This window comes from Rhineura floridana, chromosome 4 (genome assembly GCF_030035675.1).
Source record: "Rhineura floridana isolate rRhiFlo1 chromosome 4, rRhiFlo1.hap2, whole genome shotgun sequence".
NCBI classification, from domain to species: domain Eukaryota; kingdom Metazoa; phylum Chordata; class Lepidosauria; order Squamata; family Rhineuridae; genus Rhineura; species Rhineura floridana.
The window spans coordinates 21,212,070-21,237,270 of record NC_084483.1 but is presented as its reverse complement, the minus strand read 5'-3'; the positions used below and the strand labels follow the sequence as shown (position 1 = coordinate 21,237,270).

At 42.9% G+C, this 25,201-nt stretch overlaps 1 protein-coding gene across 1 annotated transcript in view; it reads right to left on the bottom strand.

Annotated features, from left to right (window-relative positions):
* Nucleotides 1-12,537: 12,537 nt before the first annotated feature.
* Nucleotides 12,538-25,201, bottom strand: part of LOC133382931 (PR domain zinc finger protein 1-like) — a 48,552-nt gene continuing 35,888 nt past the window's right edge. Inside the window, exons 5-6 of the mRNA XM_061622622.1 lie at nucleotides 15,698-15,826; nucleotides 12,538-15,228 (exon numbers count right to left, since the gene is read on the bottom strand). Of these exons, the coding sequence (XP_061478606.1) occupies nucleotides 15,214-15,228; nucleotides 15,698-15,826 (144 nt within the window). The 3' untranslated portion in view covers nucleotides 12,538-15,213. The remainder of the gene's footprint in view (nucleotides 15,229-15,697; nucleotides 15,827-25,201) is intronic.

Genomic DNA, 25,201 nt, shown 5'->3' with positions numbered 1-25,201 from the left:
CAGTGCAAATCCTGTTTCCACCTTTTCCAAGTACCTAGCCCCACCGGCTCAAAATACTTGCAAGGCTTCAATTCCCCAGGACTTTGCGGAAGGGGAGGGAGACAGGGGGGCAGACACAATTATTATGCCAGGGAATTTCTATACCTTAATCTCTGGATTTACCAGCATTTAAAGGACATTTCCCCACTCACTTTAAAACAAGGAACAGCAAAACATAGTAAGAAAGAAAAGGAAATCACACTCATTCCAGTTACATTCAGAACTTGGCTACCTGTTTCCCTGGATTGCAGGACTGTACTTTGTTCCTGCAACCCTTGCTGCCCGCTTGATTCTCCACCAGTTTGTTACGACATGTGCTCTTGGGAACCTACGTGTGTGCATTTGCCACCCTCATATCCCATGAAACACACCTTCTTGAGAGGAGGGGATCTTTTACTAGAGACAAAACAAATGCTTTGCCCTGAAATGTGCTCAAATGGTGCATATCTTCAACCCATTCATAACTTTAAAGTTAAGAAATCAAAGGACCCTGTTACTATAAAAGGTGAAAGGTAAGAAAGAGATTACCTATCCTGTGCCCGGAGTGGGCGGTTGAATACAGCTGAAGCCATGTGGAAGAGCTCTGCTCCAAAACCAGGAAGGAATCTCTTGGTCTCAAGGTTTTGCACCGAGACCCAGAGTCTCCCCAGCTCTGCCCCTGCAGTCCTTGATGCGTTCCTTGAGAGCATAGTACACATGTGTGGGAGCTCTGATATTCCTCAGCCTCCCTTCCTCTATCTCTCTTCAAGCCTCAGTTTTTAAAAGACTTTTTCTTTCTTCTCTACCCCTCCAAGGAGGGTATGAAAGTCTGGCAAAAACCTCTCGTTCCTTTTCCTCACTATCTCTCTCTCCCTTGCTTAAACAAAACAGAGCAAATCTCTTAGGCACTCTTACTTAAAATATTGCTTTTAGCTACTAAAGGAACAAATTAAGTTCTTTGAGTCCTGTGCCAAACAGGGGCAGCAAACAGAAATAGTAGCATGGACAGCCGATCCACGCAGCAAGGAAAACAACAACAACATGTTTTATGAAGTGACAATAAAGGGAGGAAAGTTCCCTTGTCACATTCCCACAGAAAACCTTCATACAGACACTCAATTCACACCTGAGTACTCAGCTCATACTCTTCTATTTAAACAAGATCATTCCTTAAGATTCCAACCACATCTTGTGCTCAACCACATGCACCATATGCATTTTTAAAATCTTTAAAATTTCTCAAAAAACATGCTAACGGGTTCTGCAGCCTTTTTTCTTTCTTTCTTGAGACGCCTCTGCTCCCATTTTACTTGGGTTTTTCAACTGCCTGCTGTAGGTCAGTTCCCTTGGGCTTTTCAGCAGACCCTCGTCTTTCAAGCTTCCCTTGTGAAGTCACTCCCTACTCCCGCAAGCAAATCTTTACCGGGCTTTTCAGTAGGCCTCTGACTCTCACAACCACACAGTCATCTACAGCTTCCCCGTTACTCTCTAAGGTGTTGGTTTCTCTGGTTTCACTATTTGGAGCTCCGGTTGAAACTGCTGTGCCTTCTGCTCTTCGCACCCTTGGCCCCCAAGGCAGGTTAAAACAACCTGGAGCACTCTCCTTGGCCCGGCAGGGGCGACCCAGATGGCCAGTAGGTTAGCCAAAAAGCTCCTGGCTGGCTGCGCCAGAATTGTTACACCCAAAAAGGTTCTTTTCATCTGGAGGAAGCTCCAATAACTCACCAGATGGGAAACCAGTAATATAAAACAACACCTTTATTGATTACCAATATCTTTTGCAAAAGAGAGACAAAGCATTCGGCTAACGCCAGAATCCTAGTCTGAAGCATAGCTACAGAGATACATTGATATATGGCTTCTCAAACACTCCTAAAACAGCCCCTCCCTTATTGCTTGTATTACTAACGGGTGGTTTAGATGTATTGTTGTTTAATATGGTGACTGTTGTATGAATATGTTTTAAATTGTATTTTATATTGTGTAAGTCGCCCAGAGTGTCTGTTAAGTCAGACAGATGGGCGACTAACAAATAAAATTTTATTATTTATTATTATTATTATTGCTTGTTAGCAACACCTTCAGTGAACTCCATTGTCTCTGCATTTAGAGCGTTCTGGCCTTGAGCGTTCCTGCGTGTTCCTACCTCCCTCTAGGCACAACACATTCCAGCCTGAATGTATCTTGCTACATGGGATGAACAAGCTAGCTGCCTTCACAGCACTTTAGAAATTTTGTTTTTCTGCTTCTATGTGGATCAGGTTAACCCGTTTTCTACTGTGTCAAATTAACACTACATACTATAGTTCCCAAACTATATATTTCATTGCATCACAAAGACACCCTGCCCACCCTCCAGTAAATACATGAATTAAAATTAAATTAAATTAAAATTAAAAGCTGCTGCTTATGATTCATACCCTGCTGTAGCAGAGTTCTTACGAAAAAAGAACAAAGATACAGAGAACTAGACATCACAGTGTAAAGGGAGAGAGATTTTGTTAAGGCGTTTTTCAGAAAGACTCTGGGTTTGAAATAACCCTAAGAATTATTGTGTGAAATGTCCCCCTATGTTCTACTGTTTCTATTCAATTTCACACAAAAATCATACCTCTAGTCAGTGTTTCAGTGGCTTCCAATCTGAATTTGTGTTCTTGGTTCATTGATTAAATTTAATGTGTCTCATCTTTGTGTCCACAAGTTAGGCCTGGGTGTCCATTTGGATACACAACTCTTACTTAAAAATGCCTTGCAGATCCTAGTCCAGCATTCTGACCACTATGCTACACTAGCATGCACTTTTTCACCCCCACTTTGTTTCCATCTCTCCCTTCCTTTAGTTCTCTTTGCTTCCCACTTGTCTTCTAATGCTCAAATAGGTCATGTATGGGTATTGTAATGATACTGCTTTGCATTTGTATACATTTGGTCTGAAACACTTATTGAGTTCTGTGAAGCCAATAATTTGTTTCTTGCAAACACCTTTTTGATCAACCAAAAAGACAACCGTACATGTGGACAACACCAAATGGTCAATATGGGAATCAAATTGATTATATAATTGTGAGCAGAAGATGGAAAAGTTCCATACTTTCTGCGAAAACAAGACCAGGAGCAGACTGCAGTACAGATCATGAACTGGTCATATCAAACATCAGAGTAAAGCTAAAGAAGAACAACAAAGCAATCATAATGCCAAAATACAATTTAAATAACATCCCAGAAGAATATAACAATCAAATAAAGAACTGATTTGAGGCTTTAAACTTAGTTGACAGAGAACCAGAAGAACTATGGAGTGAAGTCAGAGACATTATCAGCTTTATTGAGCTGCTGCATTCTCAGACTGTGACCCCCTCAAGTGTGGCAGGAGCTGGCTCAGCCCCTTCCCTTTTTCTCCTTGGTTGCTCCTCACTATTATTTGATTTGCTGCTGTGAAGAATGTATGAGCGAATCTGATCTGATATTGGGAGTGGAGTATGTTGAGCACAGCTTGGAAAGTGCTGCTTCTGCACAACCATGTTCATTTTCATGGTGTTTTGGACCAGTTTTCAGTCATTGTTCTCTTTCTTGCCATTATCTCAAAGCCACTATCTGCCAGATCTGCAAATGGTAGGTGCCAGAAAATGGTATTGGTAGCCCTGAGGTCTAGAACTTCATTTCTTTCCCCACCTGGCTTAGGAGTCTCTTCCTTCTGCTGTATGACTTGGTAGCAAAGAGCAAGCATGCAAATTGGTGTTTCTTCTGCTTTGCATCTTCAGTAGCCTTCTCTTCCCCAGCTATCTTCTCTTGTTGAACATTTTAGATAACAATTTTGTAATCTTTGTTAAATGTGAAGATGTGTTAAAAATATTTATATATTATTTCAAAAGTTTGATTTTTAAATTTGCACATTTTTTTTAGTATGATTACTTTTTATTTCACTTTCCCTCCGAAACTCTGTGCAAGTGTGTAACTGGGGGAGAGGGAGGGAGGGAAGGGGAGAAAATTTGAAAGTAAAAATAAATTATTTAAGGATTCATTTGTTTCTTATTCTTACAATTGTTAGGAAATGTGTGTCATTCCAATCTAGCAACAGTTGTCCACAAGTAGGTAAATGTGTCTGCTTATACTTTTGGTCTATCAGGGTGGGCAGAGGAAACACCCGAACATCCAGCATGAACATCCAGCATGCTAACAGATTATCAGGGGCACTGGGTCCAAGAGCGCTGTTCACCTATTTTGCCTGCAGCAGAGGAAGGTGAGTAAGCAGCCTTTGCTAATTTGGGGCTCTGTAGCTCTGGCAAGGGTAGCAAGGAAAGGACAGGAGAATATTTATTTATTTATTTATTTATTTATTTATTTATTTATTTATTTATTATATTTGTATACCGCCCCACAGCCGAAACTCTCTGAGCAGTTTACAGCAATTAAAAACATTAAAAGAAATATGCAAATTTAAAAACACATTTTTCAAAAAACAATTTAAAAACACCATTTAAAAAATTTAAACACAATTTAAACAGAGATAAATAACAACAAAAGTGAACATGTAGTCAGGCTTCCAAGGAGGACAAGATAGTTGGACAGTGCTCTGTCACAGACCTGTGGCTGCTCCTTAAGGGTTTTGTAAGCAATAGGCAAGTGTTTGCCAACTTTTCTGTCCAGTGGGCACAACTCAAATTGGGAGAAAGTGAATAGTTATGTAACATGATAGGAACATGGGGGGGGGGGAAGTGAGAGAGTGTTCTCAATCTGTTCCATCAAACGATTTGAGCTGCTTTGAGGTTAAAGCTATGTTTTAAATCTGGAGGATATTTATTTATGTATTATTACATTTTATCCCCCCCCTTTCCTCCAAGGAGCTCATGGTAGCATACATGGTTCACTTCCCTCTCCATTTTATCCTTACAATAACCCTGTGAGGTAGATTAGGCAGAGAGACTGTGACTGGCCCAAGGTTGCCCAGCAAGCTTCCTGGCTGAGTAGAGATTTGAACCCTGGGTTCCCAGATCCTAATCCAACACTCTAACAACTACACCACACAGTCTCCAACCGAAGACCCTTTGCCCCTGCACTCTCCCCTACAAACAGAAATGATAATTACATTTCTGTAATTGTACTGTTACATAGTAGTATTATTTAGGCATTCGACGAACAAGGAGGGAGGGCAATATAGAATAAAGGGGGACACATGCATCTGCCCACATCTTGTCCCTGCTCCCTCCACTTCAGCTTTTCCACACTGAGTGGGGAGACTGGAGGGGAATTTAGCCGAGTTTGCTTAGAATCCGCCATGTCATCAGAAACCCTGATTCTGTGAAGTCCCCAGTCATGGGAAGGATTCTAAATGGGGGAGGGGTAAAAAGTTAACTCTCCTACTCCCCATCCCATCCTCTGACACTTTTGTACTTCCCAGGGGAGATGAACTGACAGCATTAAACCAGTTTAGGCCTGTGGTGTAAAGATGTCCTATGTGATAATAGGCTAGTTTAATTAGGAACTACAAGCACATGTGTTCCCTCTTCCCCTTGCAGATATAGTTTCATTTTTGTTTCTGCAGTTTAGCAAAAACCACAGTTTGCTGTGATGACTGAAATTGACAAACTATGGAACTATGCAACATTGCAAACCCTGGTTTTCTGGGCTTTGGAGCATGCCTACATAGCACCTGCATGTTCAACTTCTGCCCCTATGGAGCAAAGAGTTGTTAGAGTATTCAAATCAGAATTAACAGCACTTGTAGGGTCTGAACCCTTCCTCCCGAAGTGCCACAGCCCAGATCAAATCTCCTCCCCCTCTCATGGTGTCACCCGGTACGGTGCACACCTCCCTAGTGACACCTCTGCCGCAGAGGCCTGTGTAGCTGCGAGGACGCGGCGTCTGACTCCAGCAGCGACTTTGAGGAAGCGCTTCGGGCCCAGGGCGGGAAGAGACCGGCCCGGGGCACCCCGCAGCGGAGCCAGGTAGGCGTAGGTGTCTCATCCCAGTCCCCCACCCTCGCTCCCAGGCCTGGAGGGGCGCCTCTGACCCCCCCCACGAGGGCCTTCTCCTGCTGCCTGCCTGTGCCTGTTAACCCTGTCGGTGTGGGATGGGGGCTCTTGTTCTCCCGCCTCAGGTGGCCAAGCGGCCAAGGAGAAGCGGTGCTGCCCCGAAGGAGCCCTCTGCCCACAAGCGCCCCCAGGAGCCCAGGCAGCGACCTCTTTGAGGTGGTGAGGTTGGGCAAAAGCGCCATGGAGGTGACAGCGGGGTGGGTGAAAGAGACACAGCACGAAGGGCGCTCCTGGGCTCTTCCTCCAGGGAAGATGGCCAGGGAGGGCAGTGGGGGCCCCTCTCTGCCAGGCCCCCCAGGCTCGCAGGGAAGGCAGCAGGTGCAGTAGGGCTTTCTGTCTCTTTCGCGGTCACAGGTGTGCACCGCATCCTTTGTCTTCTGGGTTCAGAGGGCTTGGAGAGTGCCCTGCCTGGCACAAGATAGTATCGTGAGAGCCAGATGGCAACCAAGGGACTAGACGTGCAGTTGTTCCCTCATTCTGGCTTTCTTGTTGTAGTTCTTACAACATTTATATCCCATCTTTTCTCCCCAAGGGTGGTCTAGAAGCTACTGAAAGAAACCCCTGTGCTGCGTTTTAAGTCTGGAAGGCAGAAAAAGAGAAAGCAGTACAGAGTAATGTTCTCCCTTAACAAGGCCGAGCTCAGGCTGGTCTAGTCAAGGATATGAGGTGCTGGTTCTAGAAAGTATCCCCGCTTAGTTCAGGGCTCTTCCTTCTCACTTTCCAGGAAACAGCTAACCCTTGTATCTTCACCTGTGGGCAATTCTTTCTCATGGGGCAATTAGCTGAGTGGGGTTTTTTTGCAAACAATTCTAGAGCTGGAGAATTGGGTGGGTTATGGTTCCAATGGAGAAATAATTGATGTAGTGTCATTGGCACACAGAGCCAGTGCACTGTAGTGGTTAAGGTGTTGGAACACGACCCGGAAGACCAGGGTTCAAATCCCCACACAGCCATGAAGCTCACTTACCACTTACCCTGAAAACCCTATTCATAGGGTTGCCATAAGTCGGGATTGACTTGAAGGCAGTCCATGTCCATTTTTCCAGTTTCATTGGCACACAGGATGTTTTACAGAGTAGCAATTAAAAATATTTATGACCAGCTAATATGTAGTCTAAAATTAGCATTGGGGTGAGAAGAGGCAAAAATGGCAAGAGGTGGATGTAAGGAAGGGGTATTTTGGTTGGGAATGACTACTGGTACCTAACAGGAAGGTATCACGGAAAAAGTGGGTTTTGAAAGAGGATTTGAAGAGGGAGAGAGAGGTGTCACTCGTCATGTGTTCTGGGACAGAATAGCAGGTGTAAGGGACACAATGACTAAATTTTCGAAAGTGTGGGAGATAATGGGGCAGATGAGAGTGACAGTTGGGTGGAGAAAATTAACAAGCAGAAAGGTGCTGGGAAATAAGGGCAGAGTAATAAGGCAGGGCACCTACTGGGAGGAAGGGTGGGAGAGCAATGAAATAAATAAATAAATCCTTTAGCTTGTTTGTGCTTTTGGGTGGTCATTGCTCTCTCTTGCTTCTGTGTGCATGTCCCTGCCCTTGTCCCCTCATTGACTACTTTTCTTGGTCAACTGGCACAGTCTGTAGTTGATGACTGGCTCGAGAGTTATAAGACAGGGAATCTGGGCTCCTGAAGCTGTTCAACTTCTTTGTACGTTCCTGTGGTTGCAGAGGTGAGTCTGGTCCCATGTTTCAGCCTCCTCCCAGTTACCTGCTTGATCTGGATTGGTATAGGGTTATGAGGTTGAACTAGCATTTCCCCCCCTCCTTCTCTGGCATGTGTAGTGACCCTGGGGATGCTGAAAGGTCTCCAGAACTCAGAGATCATCCGGCAGCAGACAGAATCATTTGATGAGCTGAGAGCTATGGGAAGACGGTGGCTTCTAGGAAGGCTGAATCCACACAGTGTTCTTGGAGTGAGGGTGACAGAGACACGCTGGTGGACTCAGGTGAATCTCCTTCCAGGACTCAGCGGAGTACCCATTGATGTTGAACACACTGGCCTGGTGACGGTTCCTGGTGGGGTTCTGTGAGCTGGTGGCAGTTCTTGTGCACCGTACCCAACATGCAGTTGGCTATGATGAATATTTGATGGACAGTCTTGTTGCCCTACTTACTGGCATGTCGGACTCTCAAGTGCGTGCTTTCTGTCACACCAGCACCCTGGCAGGTAGGAGAGCAGCTTGGACTAGGACTAGGAAGGCAGATGCATCCCTCTGGAAGGAGCAGGGAAGTCCCATGCTGTGCTTCTGTCTTTCGCTTTAGCCATGAAGCTGATGACAGGCTTGGTGCGCGTGGCTCTGAGTGTCAGCTTGCAGAAGGACAACAGTCAGTGGCAGTATGAGGCCGAGCAGGTCAAGGGACCAAGCCGACGGGCCCTGGAGAAGCTGGAAGGGCTGCTGGAGTAGCGCAAGAAGGTGAATGGGGCAGGGCTGCAACAACAGGCGGCTTGGCAGATGAGAAGAGCCTTGGGGTTAGACCTGGGTCCATCCCGCTGAGCAACTTGTCCCTTGGTCAGGTGGATATTTCTGGGATTCTTGATGGGATAGAGAGGGCCGTTCTTGGTATCTTGAACTCTGTTGCACCTTCCCTGTCCTTTTACCTACGTAAGCTGTTCTTCCTCATTGGAGGAGGGTTACTCCTTCCACTTGCTCTATAGGAAGGGCCGTGTCAGTCCCTGCAGGTTCTTGATCTTCCTTGGGAGGAGTCCTTGCCTGCCTACCTGCTCGGGAGCTCCTGCTCCTCTTGTCTTGTTTACAAGGCTGTTTCCCCCCCCCCCATTTCTCTTCCTCTCCAGATTAGGAGGAAAATCTAATTAGGTTTTTCAGTGCCTTCAGGCCAGAGGTGTTGAGAGAGGAGTGCTCTAGCTCTGGGTTTCCTGAACTGAGCAAAGGGTTGGACTGGATGGCCTACAAGGCTCCCTCCAGCTCTGCCATCCTGCGAGTTTGGGCTATTAAGCCACTAGAGAGTGAAGAACAACTTTTTACTGTTCAGAGGTTGGGAGGGGGTTGGGGGCAATAATAATCTTTCAGTTGGCTTCACAGGCAGCGCTTAAATGGTTGTTATTTTTGTTAGAAAAAAAAGGAAAGGGAATTTCTGGAAGCTGTAACCATCTCCCAGTGGATAGTGCTGTAGCAGTGCTACTTCCTGCCAGTTTGGGCCCAATGATAAAACTGGGATAGCCTGGCTTCAGTTTTCCATGCTCTGGTGACCTTCTGTCTGGACTGTTTGTAATGCTCTGTACGTGGGTTGCCCTTGAAGATGGTCTAGAGGTTGCAGCTAGTACAGGATGTGGCTCTTAGTCTGGTCAGTGAGCAGCTTCATGGGACTGTGTGTCACCAATGCTGAAAGTGCTGCATTGCCTGCCAGTGAGATACTGGCCCCAATCCAAAGTGTTAGCATTCGCATATGAAGCTCTGAATGGTTGGGACCCAAGTATCAGAGTGTCTTCTCCACTATCGGTGATTTCAGACCCTATGATGGCAGGTGAGGCCTTGGTGCTGGTGCTGGTGCTGCCGCCGAGGGCTGCCTGCATAGCATTTATAGCGGCAGGGCCTTCTCAAGGGCAGTTCTCTGTCTGTGGAATGCCCTTCTTGTGTCTCTCTTCTCATTATTAGCTTTTAGGAGGAATTTTAAAACGTTCCTGTTTACTCAGGCATTTGATGGCTGGCAGATACTGTTCCTGGCACCTGAGATAATGTGATTATTTTTACACTGTTTTGGGGATCTTTTAAATGAGATCCCAATTGATGTATTTCGCCACCTTGGGCTCCTTTGGGAGGAAGTGTGGGATGTAAATTGAAATAATAATAATTCAGCGACCCTCACACACACTGGATATATATGTGTTCCAAGCATGACAAAGAGGTAAAATTTCTAGATACTCTAAATGACTGTGCTGTAGAACAGTTGGTGATGGAACTGAGAGGGATGGCAACTTTGGACAATCTTGAATGACACCCAAGACCTGGTGGGAGATGTAAGTGTTGTTGAACCAATTGGTAACAGTGACCATACTGCTATTAAATTCAATACACATGCACATGGACAGTTGCTAAGTAAATCCAGTGTGGTCCCATTTGAGTACAAAAGAGGAAACTTCCCAGAAATGAGAGGATTGGTAAAAAGGAAGTTGAACAGCAAAGTCAAGAGGGTCAAATCTCCCCCAAATGGTTGGGAGTTCTTTAAAACCATAATATTAGAACCTCAGCTAGAATGTATGCTGCGTGTGAAGAAAGGTACCATCAGGACCAAGAATATACCAGTGTGGTTAACAAGCAAGGTAAAGAAGTAATTAGAGGGAAAGTGGCATCCTTTAGAAAATGGAAGTCTTGAACAAAAAGGAACTCAAACGTTAGCAAAAGAAATGCAAGCATACTCAACAAGAAATGCTAAAATAAAATAAAATGAGGTGTCCATCCCTAAAAACATAAAGACCAACAACAAAACTTCATTTTTAAACACATTATAGAAACAGACCTTAAAATATGTTAAAACAAAACATCTTTTAAAACATTTTTAAAAGCTTTAAAAAATGGAAATGAACTGCCTTCAAGTCAATTCCTACTTATGGCGACCCTATGAATAGGGCTTTCATGGTAAGCGGTATTCAGAGGTGGTTTACCATTGACTCCCTCTGAAAAAGCTTTAACATCTATTTTTTTTAAAAAAGGTTTAAAAACATTAAAAAGCAATTCCAACACAGATGCAGACTGGGATAAGGTCTCAACTTAAAAGGCTTGTTGAAAGAGGGGAAGGTCTTCAGTAGGTGCCCAAAAGATAACATATTTAAGGGGAGTGAATTCCAAAGGGTAGGTGGCACTACACTAAAGGTCCATTTTGTATGTTGTGCAGAACGGACCTCCCAAAAGTTGCTGACTAACTCATTCAAATGTATATTTTCATAGAATCATAGAATAGTAGAGCTGGAAGGGGCCTATAAGGCCATCCAGTCCAACCCCTGCTCAATGCAGGAATCCAAATCAAAGCATTCCCGACAGATGACTGTCCAGCTGCCTCTTGAATGTCTCCAGTGTCGGAGAGCCCGCTACCTCTCTAGGTCATTGGTTCCATTGTCGTATGGCTCTAACAGTTAGGAAGTTTTTCCTGATGTCCAGTCGAAATTTGGCTTCCTGCAACTTGAGCCCATTATTCTGTGTCCTGCACTCTGGGACTCTCTCCTTCTCACTCCTTTCCCGCATCAGAGGCCGGCAGATTCTATAGCCGAGTGAGCGTGGCCAAGAGCAGTGGCAGCCCCTGCTAGGCACTTACACCATTTTCCTCCTCCCTCCTTCTCTGTCAGTGCCTGCATACTGGAAATCAGGGTCTGGGCCATGAATCACCCGGGCAGCTTGAAGGGCCAAGCCAAGCTACTCAGGCTGCCCCCACCTCCTCACCTAGGCCACTTACTGGTCTCCCACCCACCTTGCTCCCGCCCCCGCCTTGAGTCCAGTGTGGCATGGTCTTGCTGCAATTCACAGTGCCACCAATTACAGCCTGACACATTTTTATTATATGTATAGGAAAAAAAACCCTCAGAGGAGCAATGGATGTGACTCTTGCCTTTCAACAGTATGCTACATTCTAGCCATGCAAAAGCTAGAGGTTTCCCAACACATCTCTTGCTGTCTGACATCTCTGAATAGTAAGAGTATTTTAAAGTGGCTTCTCTGTAACACAGAGATGCTATAATGGGGCATATGTCTGGGCTCCTACTGGGAGGAAGGGCGGGATATAAATCTAATAAATAAATGTCTAAAAAAACTAGGGAAGGGCTTGGTGGTGATACATGCATAAGTTCTGTTGATGTCTTTGAAAGTAACGGCGGTAGTGCTATACCCATTGCTTGGATTCACTGAAGTCAATGGGCTTATTCATACCTGACCATGGGACTGCAGTGACAGGGTTTCTTTTGGAGGAAAGGGTGTCTGGAACAGAGCTTGGAAAAGTTACTTTTTTGAACTACAGCTCCCATCAGCCCAATCCAGTGGCATGCTGGCTGGGGCTGATGGGAGTTGTAGTTTTAAAAAGTAACTTTTCCAAGCTCTGGTCTGGAAATGTTGTTCAGTTGTTAGAGCCTGCATTAAGATTCCAGGAACAAGGCCCAGAGGCAAAAAGTGGCCCTCCTGGACTCTCCCCAGGCCACACTCCCCTTGTGCTCTCCTGAAGTGTTTTTGCCTGACTGGAATGCATACCTGAACTGGGATAATACGTCTACTTTTGTTTTTTCTGGAGTGCAAAGATACGAGCTGCATCCTTGGCACACTTTTGCCTGTGGTGCTGCCCAGCACTGGCATGTGGCTCCTGGATGTGTCCCCACAAAGGAATGTGACCCTCAGGCTGAAAAACGTTCCTCACCTCGGTCGTATACCAGAAGTGACTGAAAACTGGAAATCAAATGCCACAAGTTATCTAAGAAGTGGTGGTGAATCATTGGTAAAGCAATTAACATTTTATATTTAATTTACATTTTGACAATTTTGCACATAAATACGTAAACATAAGATAGTTTGTTCTAGCAAAGTAAAAAGCCTGTTAGCTTTGGTCAGAGCCTGTTCTTTAGAAAAACACTGATCGTTGCTACATTCACATGTAAAGGTCCTAAACGGAGAGAAGATAGGACAGAGAAGCAAATTTTAAAGCTGATGCATATAAATCTTTGTAAAATTTGTATCAAATACAAGAAAGCACTACAGGCAATTAACAAAAGCAAGTGTGTGTCCAGTGATAGTAGTGGTACTTTGGTTTATCCTAAAGTTGCTACATTTAAATATGTTTGCCTCACAATTTACGGGAGCAGAAGTGTAATGAACTGTAGTCCTTCCTTCAAAAGCTATATTTAAAAGATTTTCCTTGGGCTATTTTTAGGTCAGATATATGTTTGGTATTTTAAACAAGGCAGCATTAGATTGATATCATTTCTGAAACGGTCTAATTCCTGGAGACTGATGAGATAGGAATATATACACATAGTAGAAAAGTGTAATAACGCTGTTATTCCTGTTAAATATATGTGATCATGCAACTTTTTAAGAAGCAGAGGAAATTTCAGCAGACTTCTCAGAACATTTAAACAGCTCATTCTATTTTTTACCACTCTGTATTTTATCAGTGAATCAATTTATTGATCCAGTCAACAGACTTTACAATAAAATGAATTACCATTCTGTATCATATTTATACCATACATCGGTGAGTGAGATTTAGTTTCTTTTATTTTTTTCAGCAAAAATTTCTCCACTGTTTTTTTCCCCCACAGTCAAAAGTCCTCAGCAAGAAAATAAGGGGGATCAACATAGAATTCTGTGGGAATCTATAATATAATATGTGGATAAGTAGCTTGTGAGTAACAGTTTGCAGGACTAAGGAAAAAATACTGTGCCATGTAAGTCTTTAGCACAGCAATATGGACTGGAGATAATTCATCCCATTGGAGGGTGAAGCAAACTATGTAAATAGATTTTATAATAAGGTTTGGCTCACAAATTTAAGTGGTATATAATATACGCATGCACACACACGGTATATTGGTATAAATATCTATAAATATACATGTATGCTTTGCTACATCTTGTATGCTGACATGTTATCTTTGGGCTTAGCAAAACAAAAAAGGTTTACAAAAAAACCAGAATGTGCATTCTATCTTCTCCTCTGCACATTTTGGTTTATTCTCTAAAGTAGCAAAGCATTAGATAAAACAATGTTTTCTGCACCACTGGACACACTCAATGAGGTAACTTGTTCAGCAACTTTGCAGTGCCCTTTTCATCTTTAATTAAATTAACCACAAAACGTACTAATACAAATACTGAGAGAAATCTTGAGTCATACAGGGGAAGGGGGGGAACCCCAATAGAGTATGCCAAGAAGGGACTTTGTTAACAACTTCCACCCAAGTGGATAGGTGGAAGGGGAGGGGGGAAGAAAAAAAATCTGTCACATCTTTCCCAGGAAACCTAGAAATCAGATTTCCCCATTGAACTCCACTGGCAAAAAATTTCAGCAATACTCTCTTTTTCAGGCAGCATCTTTGGGGTATTATTCCTTGCATACTTATACAAACAGTTTGTGAGAAGAAGAAAAATAAGTAATTTTGTAAAACTATTGCCCTAAATTTTATGATGAACAATAAGATGTTTGTTTTAAAAACCTATGTGATGCATTATTTCTGGCAGAGGATTTTACTTTCCCATGCATCTGAAACACGAGATGTACTGTAGATGGAAAAACCCTCTCATCACTCTTTTCTGTCCCTATACCAGTATGACTTTATGTCTTTGACTGCTGCATACATTTTGGGGTAATTTCACATTTTCCCCACTTCATTCAGTAACACAACACAAACTAAAGGAATTTCTAGGATTTACCTTTGGCAAAACAAAAACCTCATTTCTGAATCAGGAATGTAACATTTTCCCCCTGTGCTTCGCTCCTCCTGTTCAATCTAAGGCTGTTTGTTTTTTTAAACAGATCTACAGGAAGAAATTCTACAAACAATAGTCACAAGACAATATCTATTTGAATATTTATATTCAAAATGATTATGGATAAAATATTGTCTTTTTTTGGAAGTAGAAGAGGTAATATACAATCCTTGCCACTTTTCATGCCCTGAGAATATAACTTTGGAGTTCCTTCTTTCAAATGGAGTTAAACTACTGTAAGCCAAGATTGCTTTGCAGCATTGACACTATATACAAGCAATTGCTACAGGCACCCTGACTTGCCAAGTCATAAATTTTTAAAAAATTACTTGGTTGCCATACATACAAATGCACATGTAAGCATGCACATGAGTGCGCACACACATACTCTCTCACACACGCATACATAGGCATGCACATCGTACAGCATTTAAGGGTCCATTGGTTCAACTGTTTCTTGCTTGACCTTTATGCGATTGAGGCCCTCTATAGAAAGGTGGGATGCATGAACAACAGGGCAGTTGCCTTTCAGGTGGACCTTGAGCCTATAAAGGTGGATATAGCTCTTATGGCAATGGATACACTTGTGTGGGCGCGCTCTGGTGTGGAGTCGTTTGTGCAGTTTCAAGTGCACAAATTGGGTAAATTTAGCAGTGCAAAGCTTGCACTGATAAGGCTTCTCTCCAGAATGGATCCGCAGATGGGTCTTCAGGTTGCTTGTGCTGCCAAATCATTTATGGCAGACCTAATTAGGGAGAAAAAATGAGATCATTAGGAGGATGATAAAGTTTCCTTTTTTACAAAATGCATTAAATAGAAAAGAATAACAGATTCTGGCAAGTCTCATCCAGTCTTTTCTCTTTTCATTTGAAATAACATTCTTCCCATTTTTGTTTAATCCATGATGAATAATGTGTAGGCTATAACTGATTAGAACATCATGTCTGCCAGCCTTGTTCAAAGTAACCAGGGATAAAACTTAAGAGTTGTGACCCAAAGAAGCACGTAACCAAAGCTTTTTTTTAATGCTTGTGAGGCAACAGTTGTCGCTGCCAAACAGAAAACCAGTTATAAAACAAAACAAAATGAAAAGCAGTGTGAACGGACAACATAAAACGGTACTCCAGTTATATCCTCAATTCTGCTCTAAGTGTGTCCCAGAATATTACTCTGTACTCAAGTCATGATCTCATTATATACAAATTGTGACATACCTGACACTCATGGGGCTTTTCTCCTGTGTGTACCAGATAGTGATTTTGGAGGTGAGTCAGTTGAGTGAACCCTTTATTGCAAGTAGTATATTTGAATGGTCTTTCTCCGCTGTGTACTCGAAGGTGAACCTTTTAAGAAACAGAACATTTATTGTAATCTCACAACAGTTGCAAAGGTAGTACGTTAAATATTATTATTTACTTGTTGAGTATCAAAAATACCAGGCATTGTTGTCTTTATCACTTTTGTATGAAGTTCTAATATATTGTTACTTAAGTAGGCTTTAAAAAGGCCCCCTATAAAGGACAGTTTTAAAAATGCAGCAATGCAGCTGTTTTCCAAGGTGTAGGACCATTTTGCACTTATCATTGATGGTCAAAGAGAGAATACTGCAGAAATTAAATCAGGTTAGCACCAGTTTATAAAAAAGCCAGTCCTATTCTGAGGGGAATTAGCATAAATCTAGTTATGCAGTGATATTATGGTTTAGACCATGGGTGTACCATTGTTTTCCTGATTACCATTCAAAGATTTTCTGCTGACGACATTTTTTTAGATTCTTCTTACATGCTATATTTTATTTATTTATTTAATTTATTTCATTAAACTTAGACCGCCCCATAGCCGAAGCTCTCTGGGCGGTTCACAAGAAAAAACAACATTAGAAATACATAGGCATATACAATATAAAACACAATTTAAAAGTACAAAATATTAAGAATTAAAACACTTCCAATAAATGCAACATGATTAAAATAATTAAAATGATTAAAATGCCTGGGCGAAGAGGAAAGTTTTAACCTGGCGCCGAAAAGATAGTAACGTTGGCACCAGGAGTATCTCCTCCGGGAGGGTGTTCCACAATTCGGGGGCCACCACTGAAAAAGCCCTTTTTCGTATTGCCGCCATCCGAGCTTCCCTATGAGTAGGCACTTGGAGGAGGGTCTTCGATGTTGAGCGTAGTGTACGGGCAGTTTCATATCGGGGGGAGGCGTTCCAGCAGGTATTGTGGTCCTGTGCCATGTAAGGCTTTGTAGGTTAAAACCAGCACTTTGAACCGGGCCCGGAACCATATAGGCAGCCAATGCAAGCGGGCCAGAATCGGTGTTATATGGTCGGACCATCTGGTCCCCGTTAACAATCTGGCCACTGCATTCTGCACAAGCTGCAGTTTCCGAACCGTCTTCAAAGGCAGCCCCACGTAGAGCGCATTGCAGTAATCTAATTTTGAGGTTATCAGCGCATGAACTACTGAAGCGAGGTTCTCTCTGTCCAGATAGGGACGTAGCTGGGCCACCAGCCAAAGTTGGTAAAAAGCACCCCGTGCCACCGAGGCTATCTGAGCCTCCAGCGACAGGGATGGATCTAAAAGAACTCCCAAGCTACGAATCTGAGCATTCAGGGGGAGTGCAACCCCATCCAGAACAGGTTGAACATCCACCATCTGGTCAGGAGAACCACCCACCAGCAGCATCTCAGTCTTGTCTGGATTAAGCCTCAGTTTGTTAGCTCTCATCCAGTCCATTGTCGAAGCTAGACATCAATTCAGCACGTCGACAGCCTCACCTGAAAAAGATGAAAAGGAGAAATAGAGTTGCGTGTCATCAGCATACTGATGGCAACGCACTCCAAAACTCCTGATGACCGCACCCAGTGGCTTCATGTAGATATTAAAAAGCATAGGGGACAGAACTGACCCCTGCGGAACCCCATATTGGAGGTCCCAGGGTGCCGAGCAATGTTCCTCAAGCACTACCCTCTGGAGACGGCCCGCCAAGTAGGAGTGGAACCACTGCCACGCAGTACCGCCAAAGCTTGGAAAAGTTACTTTTATGAACTACAACTCCCATCAGCCCCAACAAGCATGGCCACTGGATTGGGCTGATGGGAGTTGTAGTTCAAAAAAGTAACTTTTCCAAGCTCTGAGTACCACCCACTCCCAAATCAGTGAGTCATCCCAGAAGGATACCATGGTCAATGGTATCAAAAGCCGCTGAGAGATCAAGGAGAATCAGCAGGGTCACACTCCCCGTCTGTCTCCCGACAAAGGTCATCGTACAGGGCGACCAAGGCTGTCTCCATGCCAAAACCGGGCCTAAAGCCCGACTGAAATGGATCCAGATAATCGGTTTCATCCAAGAGTGTCTGGAGCTGGTTGGCAACCACTCGTTCCAGGACTTTGCCCAGGAATGGGACATTAGCTACCGACCTATAGTTGTTAAAATTTTCCGGGTCCAGGGACAGTTTCTTCAGGAGTGGTCTTACTGTCGCCTCTTTCAAGAGACCAGGGACCACTCCCTCCCGCAAAGAAGCGTTAATCACCGCCCTGGCCCAGCCGGCTGTTCCAGTCCTGCTAGCTTTTATTAGCCAAATACAAATACAAAAGTTTATTTGCGGTCAAAGACCCATAAAAATCGGCGGTTAATATACAATAGTTGGAAGTGTGGGAATAGGATTAAAACAAACTAATAAATAATACAGAGTTAATACAAAAATATAAAGGAATTTAAAGTAATTGTTACAAGAATAAATAAAATAGTTGTTCTCAAGTATCATCAAGAGATCTGATAATTAGAGTTTCAATGTTAATACAATCACTTTAAAAGGTTTGAACGTTTAAGCTGAGCTACATACAGATATTTAGCTACTGCTCTCGTATATTGTTCGTTCAGACCGCTCAAGAGGCAAGTTATGAGTTCCTTAGAAGATTTACTTGGGTATTTTTCTATAATTGGAAAAATATAATTATGACGTTCCCGAGTATATAATGGACACTCCAACAAGGTATGAGAGAGCGTTTCCATTACCCCCTCATTACACAAACATAGCCGTTGATCATACGGAATTCGCTTATATCTACCATCCATTATTGAAGAACTTAAGCAGTTAAATCTAGCTTTTATGAACATATGACAATATTTAGGAATTAACTGATAATTAAGATAGCTCGGATACTTAAGGGGGTCAAAGGATAAAGCATGGGACAAGGGTGAGCAAGTTTTAAAGGCTGCTGCTGTATCGGTTTGTCTGTCTATATCTTTTAGTCTGGAGCATATGGTATTTCTGGCAGTAGTTATGTCAAGAGAAGCTAGATATTGTGAGGAGAGACCTAAATGAGAAAGTTTATCAGAGTACGATGACATCCATCTGGAAGTAAACGTATCTCCCCAGATTTTAGCTAAGTATCCTGGGATTTGGTTGTATGCAAGTTTACACCAATAATTAAAGGCTAGTATCCAGGCCTTACAACCGATCGAAGTTAAGCAGAGTTCCAATCTCATCGCTGCACTCGGGACGCAATTTGGTAGTCCTAAAATTTGGTGCAGAAAGGTCGAAAGCACTGCTTCTAAAGATGGTTTAAAGGCAGCAATCCAAAGAGGGACCCCATATAACAATTGGGGAATAATCTTTGTGTTGAACACTTGTATAGCCGCTGGAATAAACTGTCCCCCTTTAGTGAAAAAGTATCGAATGATATTTTTTGTTGTGTTTCGGGCTGTCATAATTGCCCTACGTATATGCGTTTTCCAGGAGAGGTTTGACTGGAATGTAATGCCCAGATATTTGTAAGAGGGTACCTGGGCAATTCTTTGCCCATCTATTAACCGGTTGAAGACTTTTGGTGACTTGGAGAAGGCTACAATTTTAGTTTTACTATAGTTAATGGCTAGTTGGTTTTGTGCACAATATGCCATAAAAGCACGAAGCAAGCGTTTTAGGCCGATTCTGGAGAAGGCTAGTAAGGCCGCATCATCGGCATAGAGCAATATTGGACATCTATGCTCGTTAATCTTAGGAGAATGGAAGGAAGGGGAAAGACAACTATTTCTCATATCGTTAAGGAAGAGGTTGAAAAGCAGGGGTGCTAAAACACAACCCTGCCTTACACCTTTCATAATAGGGATGGAATTAGACAACCCTCCTTCTATGCCACAGCGAATTCTGAGGGAGGTGTTTTTGTGAAGATTGTAAATAAGAAAGAGCAGTCTTTTCTCGATCGTTGTACTCGCTAATTTGTTCCATAGAATATTCCTAGGTATCGAGTCAAAGGCCGCTCTTAGATCCACAAACGCTGTGTATAAGCCACTGCCCACATGATTTCTGTACTTCTCTGCCAGATGGAATAATAGGACGCAGTGATCAATTACCGAGTGACCCCTTCTAAACCCTGCCTGTTCGTAACCTAGAATGTTTTCTTCTTCTATCCATGAAACCAGTCTGTTTTTCAGATAGATAGCATATAATTTTCCTATAACGGAAAGCAAACTGATTGGTCTATAGTTATTAGGGTCTTCTCTGGGACCTTTTTTGTAGATTGGTATGATTATGGCTTCACTCCAAGCCGGAGGAATAAGTCCTGTATTGTTTATTAATGTAAATAGATTGGCCAAGACCGGAGCCCACCAATCTTGATGATTTTTAAGTAGCTCTGGAGGTAAGTTATCTCCTCCCGGTGCCTTTGACGCTTTGAGCTGAGAAATTAGGTCTATTATTTCAAGATAGGAGACTGGATTCCAAAGTGGCACCGATTTTAGATCAAAGATAAATGAGTTATTTGGTGTTGTGTATAATACATTTTTCTGCGTAGCTATATAATGTTCTTCCCATATATAGGGGGGGATATTACAGGGGATGTAATTTGTAGGCCTAAGGTTTCCAGATATTAAAGACCAAAAGTTTTTTGTATTTTTAGATTTAACTGCTTGTATTAGAGAATTCTAGCCTGCCTTTTGGAATTGTCTCTTTTTGTTTGCTATTATTAATTTATATTCGTTTTTAGCTTTGTAGTATTCCAAAGGAAGATTTATAGAATTGCAGTGTCTATATTGTAAGTATAATTGTTTTACATATATTTTTGCTTGTTTGCATTCCTGGTCAAACCAGTGGGGCAAATGCATATTAGATTTTGTTTTTTTATAATTGGAATTGGAAACAATGGAATTTAAAGCTTCCGTAAGTGAAGTATATGAAGATAACGTCTTTAAATTACTAGTGGTATTGCTTAGTTGGGATTGTAGTGCCAATGCAGAAGGGGAAACAAGAAACTCTGCTACTTTGGAAGCTACAAAAGAGGACCATTTGTGTCTTTTATGATATTGTTGTGCAGGATTAAATGACAAGTTATAATTCCGCTCTAGTCTTATTTTCTCATTTATTCGAATTGCGCAGGTTAACGGCAGATGGTCACTATCTTGCCTAGTGCCTATTGCCTATCTATAGCCTTGAGCAGTCTGAGAGGAATTATTATGTAGTCTATGACACTACTTCCTCTGTTGGAAATAAAAGTGAATTCATTAGAAGACCCCCAAGTTTCTAATCCATTTAGAATTACCAAATCACAATTCCCTACCATACGGGTTAAGCAAATGCCTGAATAGTTTACTCTGTTGTCTTTAGAGGATCTGGCTTGGTGATTGACAAACCGTTCCTTATCCTCCCCCCCCCACAGTTTAGATGAGAATAAGGTATCATTGTTGGGGCCAGTTCTGGCATTAAAATCGCCCATGAAAATTGTTAAAGCCTTCGGGTAGCGGATCTCCAATTTTAATACATAGCTGTCTAGTTCTTCCCACATTTGATCAGTTTCTGCCCTTGCTGTGGAAGGGGGAATATAAACATTAAACAATAGCAGAGATAAAGACTGAAATGTAAGTATTACCGCTATAGCAATATTTTTACAGGGGGCTAGTTTTACCAGTTGCATCTTAAGTGAGGTAGAAAGTAGGATTACTAGGCCACCCTTTGCTCTGCCTTTTCCTTCCGCTGATACATGGTATGCTGGGAGTTCTATAGAAGTGTATCCATCCAAGGTTATTGCTGACATGATCCATGTTTCTTGCAAGCAAATGACATCAAATTTATGTAAATAGCTATTCATGTCAGGGTTGTTAAGTTTAGAGGACCAACCCGCAATGTTCCATGAGATATATTTTAAGGGTAAGTCCGCCCCAGCCCTTTTTCTGATAAAGGGTGCAGAGGGAGGACTAGGAGATGGCATTAAATTCTGTGGCATGGCTACTGTCTCTAAGGCGGGTCAATGCATTACTTCTATTTGTTCCAGGAAGCCAGTGTGATCAACAAATACTGCTCCTGACTGGTTAACTATATGTTGTTTGATGTTATTTGTTTCCTTTACTTGCACTGGCATTACATCCGATGAGCTGTGCGGGGACTGCCTCTGCATTCTTATGTTATTCCTTTCATTTTGGTCACTCAATAGATGCTGAATTAATTGATAGAATTTGTCAATGATCAGCGACCGTTCAGTGGTTGGTAACTGGGAATATAATTCCTTAAATTGTAATTCTTCGGGGATTAATTCACTCAATAAAGTAGTTGAAGATTGGGACACCGCAGGCAATACTGGCAAAATCGGACCCATTGTCGTATTATGTTGTGTGTGAGCTCCCAAGTTATCTGTGGTGATGGAGGAGGCAGTCACGAGCGAAGTGTCTTGAGGAGAATTGGTTTGTATTAGTGAAATAGGTGAAATTGAGTTGATGTAATATCTCTGTAAAAATAAACCTTTCTTCAAATTTTTCTCTTATTGAATATATCCGATTGACATCTGCTGTAGAATGAAAAGTGATTATCATGCGAAGGTAGTCAGAATCCGAAGATATATTAAGTAATGACCTAATATAATTTGTATTATGTAAAGGTTGCATCAGTTGGGAAAACCACTTATCCAAGGACGTTATACTTGGATTTGTAAGGTTACCTCCTGAATATTTTCGCTTATAAGACACTGCCAATTTGTTCCTTTACAGAACTAGATTCCATGGTTGTGCTTGCGTATTAATAGAGAGTACTCTTGGGTATGTTCCTGGCAGTTGGAGTGTCGACTCCAGAGTGTTACCTGTGTTATTCAGTTCTGTTCAGTGTATCCGAGCTAATGTTATTGCTCTGTTGGGCAGTTATTTTTACAGTCTTATTTGAGTGACGTTTGTTAGAAGAAGTTGAGTTTTTTGAGTCTATAAGTTTAAATAGCGGCTTAAAGTTCATTTTGTTATTAGTTGACGATTTGGTATTTGTGATGTTCTTAGTTTTCTTAGTCTTTCTATTATTGTTTAAAGTTCCATTTTTAGTGTGCTTTTTCTTTGCTGACTTCTTGTCTTTTTCCTTTATGTCTTTCAGTTCCAATCCCTGTTGTTTCAAGTTGGTAGCAGGAGATATTAAAGAACTCAGTCCGTTTTGCTCCTGGGAAAGATGAGGGCTTAATGCATTCACTAAGGTCGTAAGTAAGTTGTTCGTTTCAACAAGAAATCCTTTGACAAGACATAATTCTTCTGAGATGAGGACATGCCAGCCTAAGATGGCGTTCGTAGAAGCTGGGGGGGGAGTAGATGATTGAATGTTTGCTTCAGGGCTCAATATAGGCATAGATGTTAATTCGCTTTGTGCTTCTCTTAGAGAATCAAGAGAATCCAGAGTAATCATCTCTATTATTGAGCTCTCTGACCCCTCCTCTGAGACACATTTAAAACCAGCGTCATGAAGTTCCTCTGCCAAGGATTTGGCTGCTATCTCTGCTGCATATGCTTGCACTGAAAAGGTATTTCCTAGCGTCCATTCGTGTGGGGCAGTTAGAACGGGATCGTTTTGTATAACTTTTTTAGTGGGAGCTGAAGTATAAGATAGATCTTTTTCACACATGAAATAGTCCGTAATTCTTGTTTGAGCATTACTCTTCATTTTATCACCCTCCATTACACTCCCACCTCCTTTGGTATTTCCTTAATGAGCAGTTGTCTAGCCGGGGCTTATCGGCATTTCGAGTCTGAATACAAGCTAAAGAAAAGAGTCTAAAGTTTGTTTGATATATATGCTGATGTAGCAAAAGCTACAAAAAGAAGTCAGCTATAGAAAAAAGGTAACAAATTGCTGCCAGTAAGATTAATTAGCAAGTTATGTTGAGAATAACGGAGCGGCTGAGAAAACGCCTCTTACTGGAAGAAGTACCGGAAGGAGCTCCCCAGCTTTTATTAGCCAAGAAGGGCAAGGATCCAACCTAGAAGTGGTCGCACGCACCAGTCCAAGCACCTTGTCAACATCCTCAAGCTGTACCAACTGAAACTCATCCAAAAAATCAGGACGAGACTGTGCACTGGACACCTCAATCAATTCAACTGCTATAACATTGGAGTCCAAGTCCTGGCGGATGCACGAGATTTTATCCTGGAAGTGCCTAGCAAATTTGTTACAGCGCGCCTGAGATGACTGCACCATGTCCGTAGGGCCAGAATGTAATAGCCCTCGGACAATTTTAAAGAGCACCGCTGGACAGCAGATAGATGATTTAATAGAGGCAGCAAAATGTTGCTTTTTTGCTGCCCTCACTGCCCCTAAGTACTGCTTAGTATAGGCACTTACCAGCGCATAATTGCATCCGTCAGGAGTCCGCCTCCATCTGCACTCAAGCCGTCTCCTATGCTGTTTCATCGCTCTCAGCTCCGAAGTATACCATGGAGCTGCATGAGCTCTACACAGCAGCGATCATGTCAACTGCCCGGGTCATTTCTGCATTCCACAGTTCCACCAGGGCTTCGACAGGAACACCAGCCCTATCAGCTGGAAAACTCCCCAGAGCCCTTTGAAAATCCTCAGGAATCATTAGTCTCTGGGGGCGGACCATCTTAATGGGTCCCCCACCCTTGCAGAGGGAAGAGGTCGCTGTAAGTCTAAACCTCAACAAGCGGTGATCTGTCCATGACCAAGGGACTGATGTAAAGCCCCCTATTTGCAGATCACCATCTCCCTGTCCAGTGGCGAAAATTAAATCCAGAGTGTGTCCTGCTATGTGTGTTGGGCCAACAACATGTTGTGACAGCCCCATGGTTGCCATGGAAACCATGAAGTCCTGAGCCGTCCCAGATAAGGCGGCCTCGGCATGGATGTTGACATCCCCCAGTACCAACAGTCTAGGGGATCTCAGCAGCACATCCGAGACCACCTCTGTCAGCTCAGTTAGGGAGTCCGTTGGGCAGCTGGGTGGGCGGTGCACCAACAGAATCCCCAATCTGTCACGTTGACCCAACACCAAATGCAGACACTCTAGACCAGTAACCACATGGACAGGGTGATTGGAGAGCGAGATGGAACTCCTATAGACCACAGCCACCCCTCCTCCCCGACCTTCAGATCTACCCTGATGCTGAACCAAATACCCCGGTGGGCACAGCTGGGAGAGACTAACTCCACCCTGCTCACCCACCCAGGTCTCAGTAATACACGCCAGATCAGCTCCCTCATCCACAATTAAATCGTGGATGAGGGAGATCTTATTTTGTACCGATCTGGCATTTAGGAGCAGCATCCAGAGATCTGAGAGCTGGCTGACAGGACAACCAAAAAACCTGTGGATGTGGGGGAGACCGGAACAAGGCACAGTTGTTAGCTGCCTGGGCTGAGTTCCCCTCACCTGGCAAGTCTTCCTCACAATGCTGTATCTCCCTCAGCCCATCACCACGCCAATTGTGGTCCCCTCAAAGCACCCCACTCGA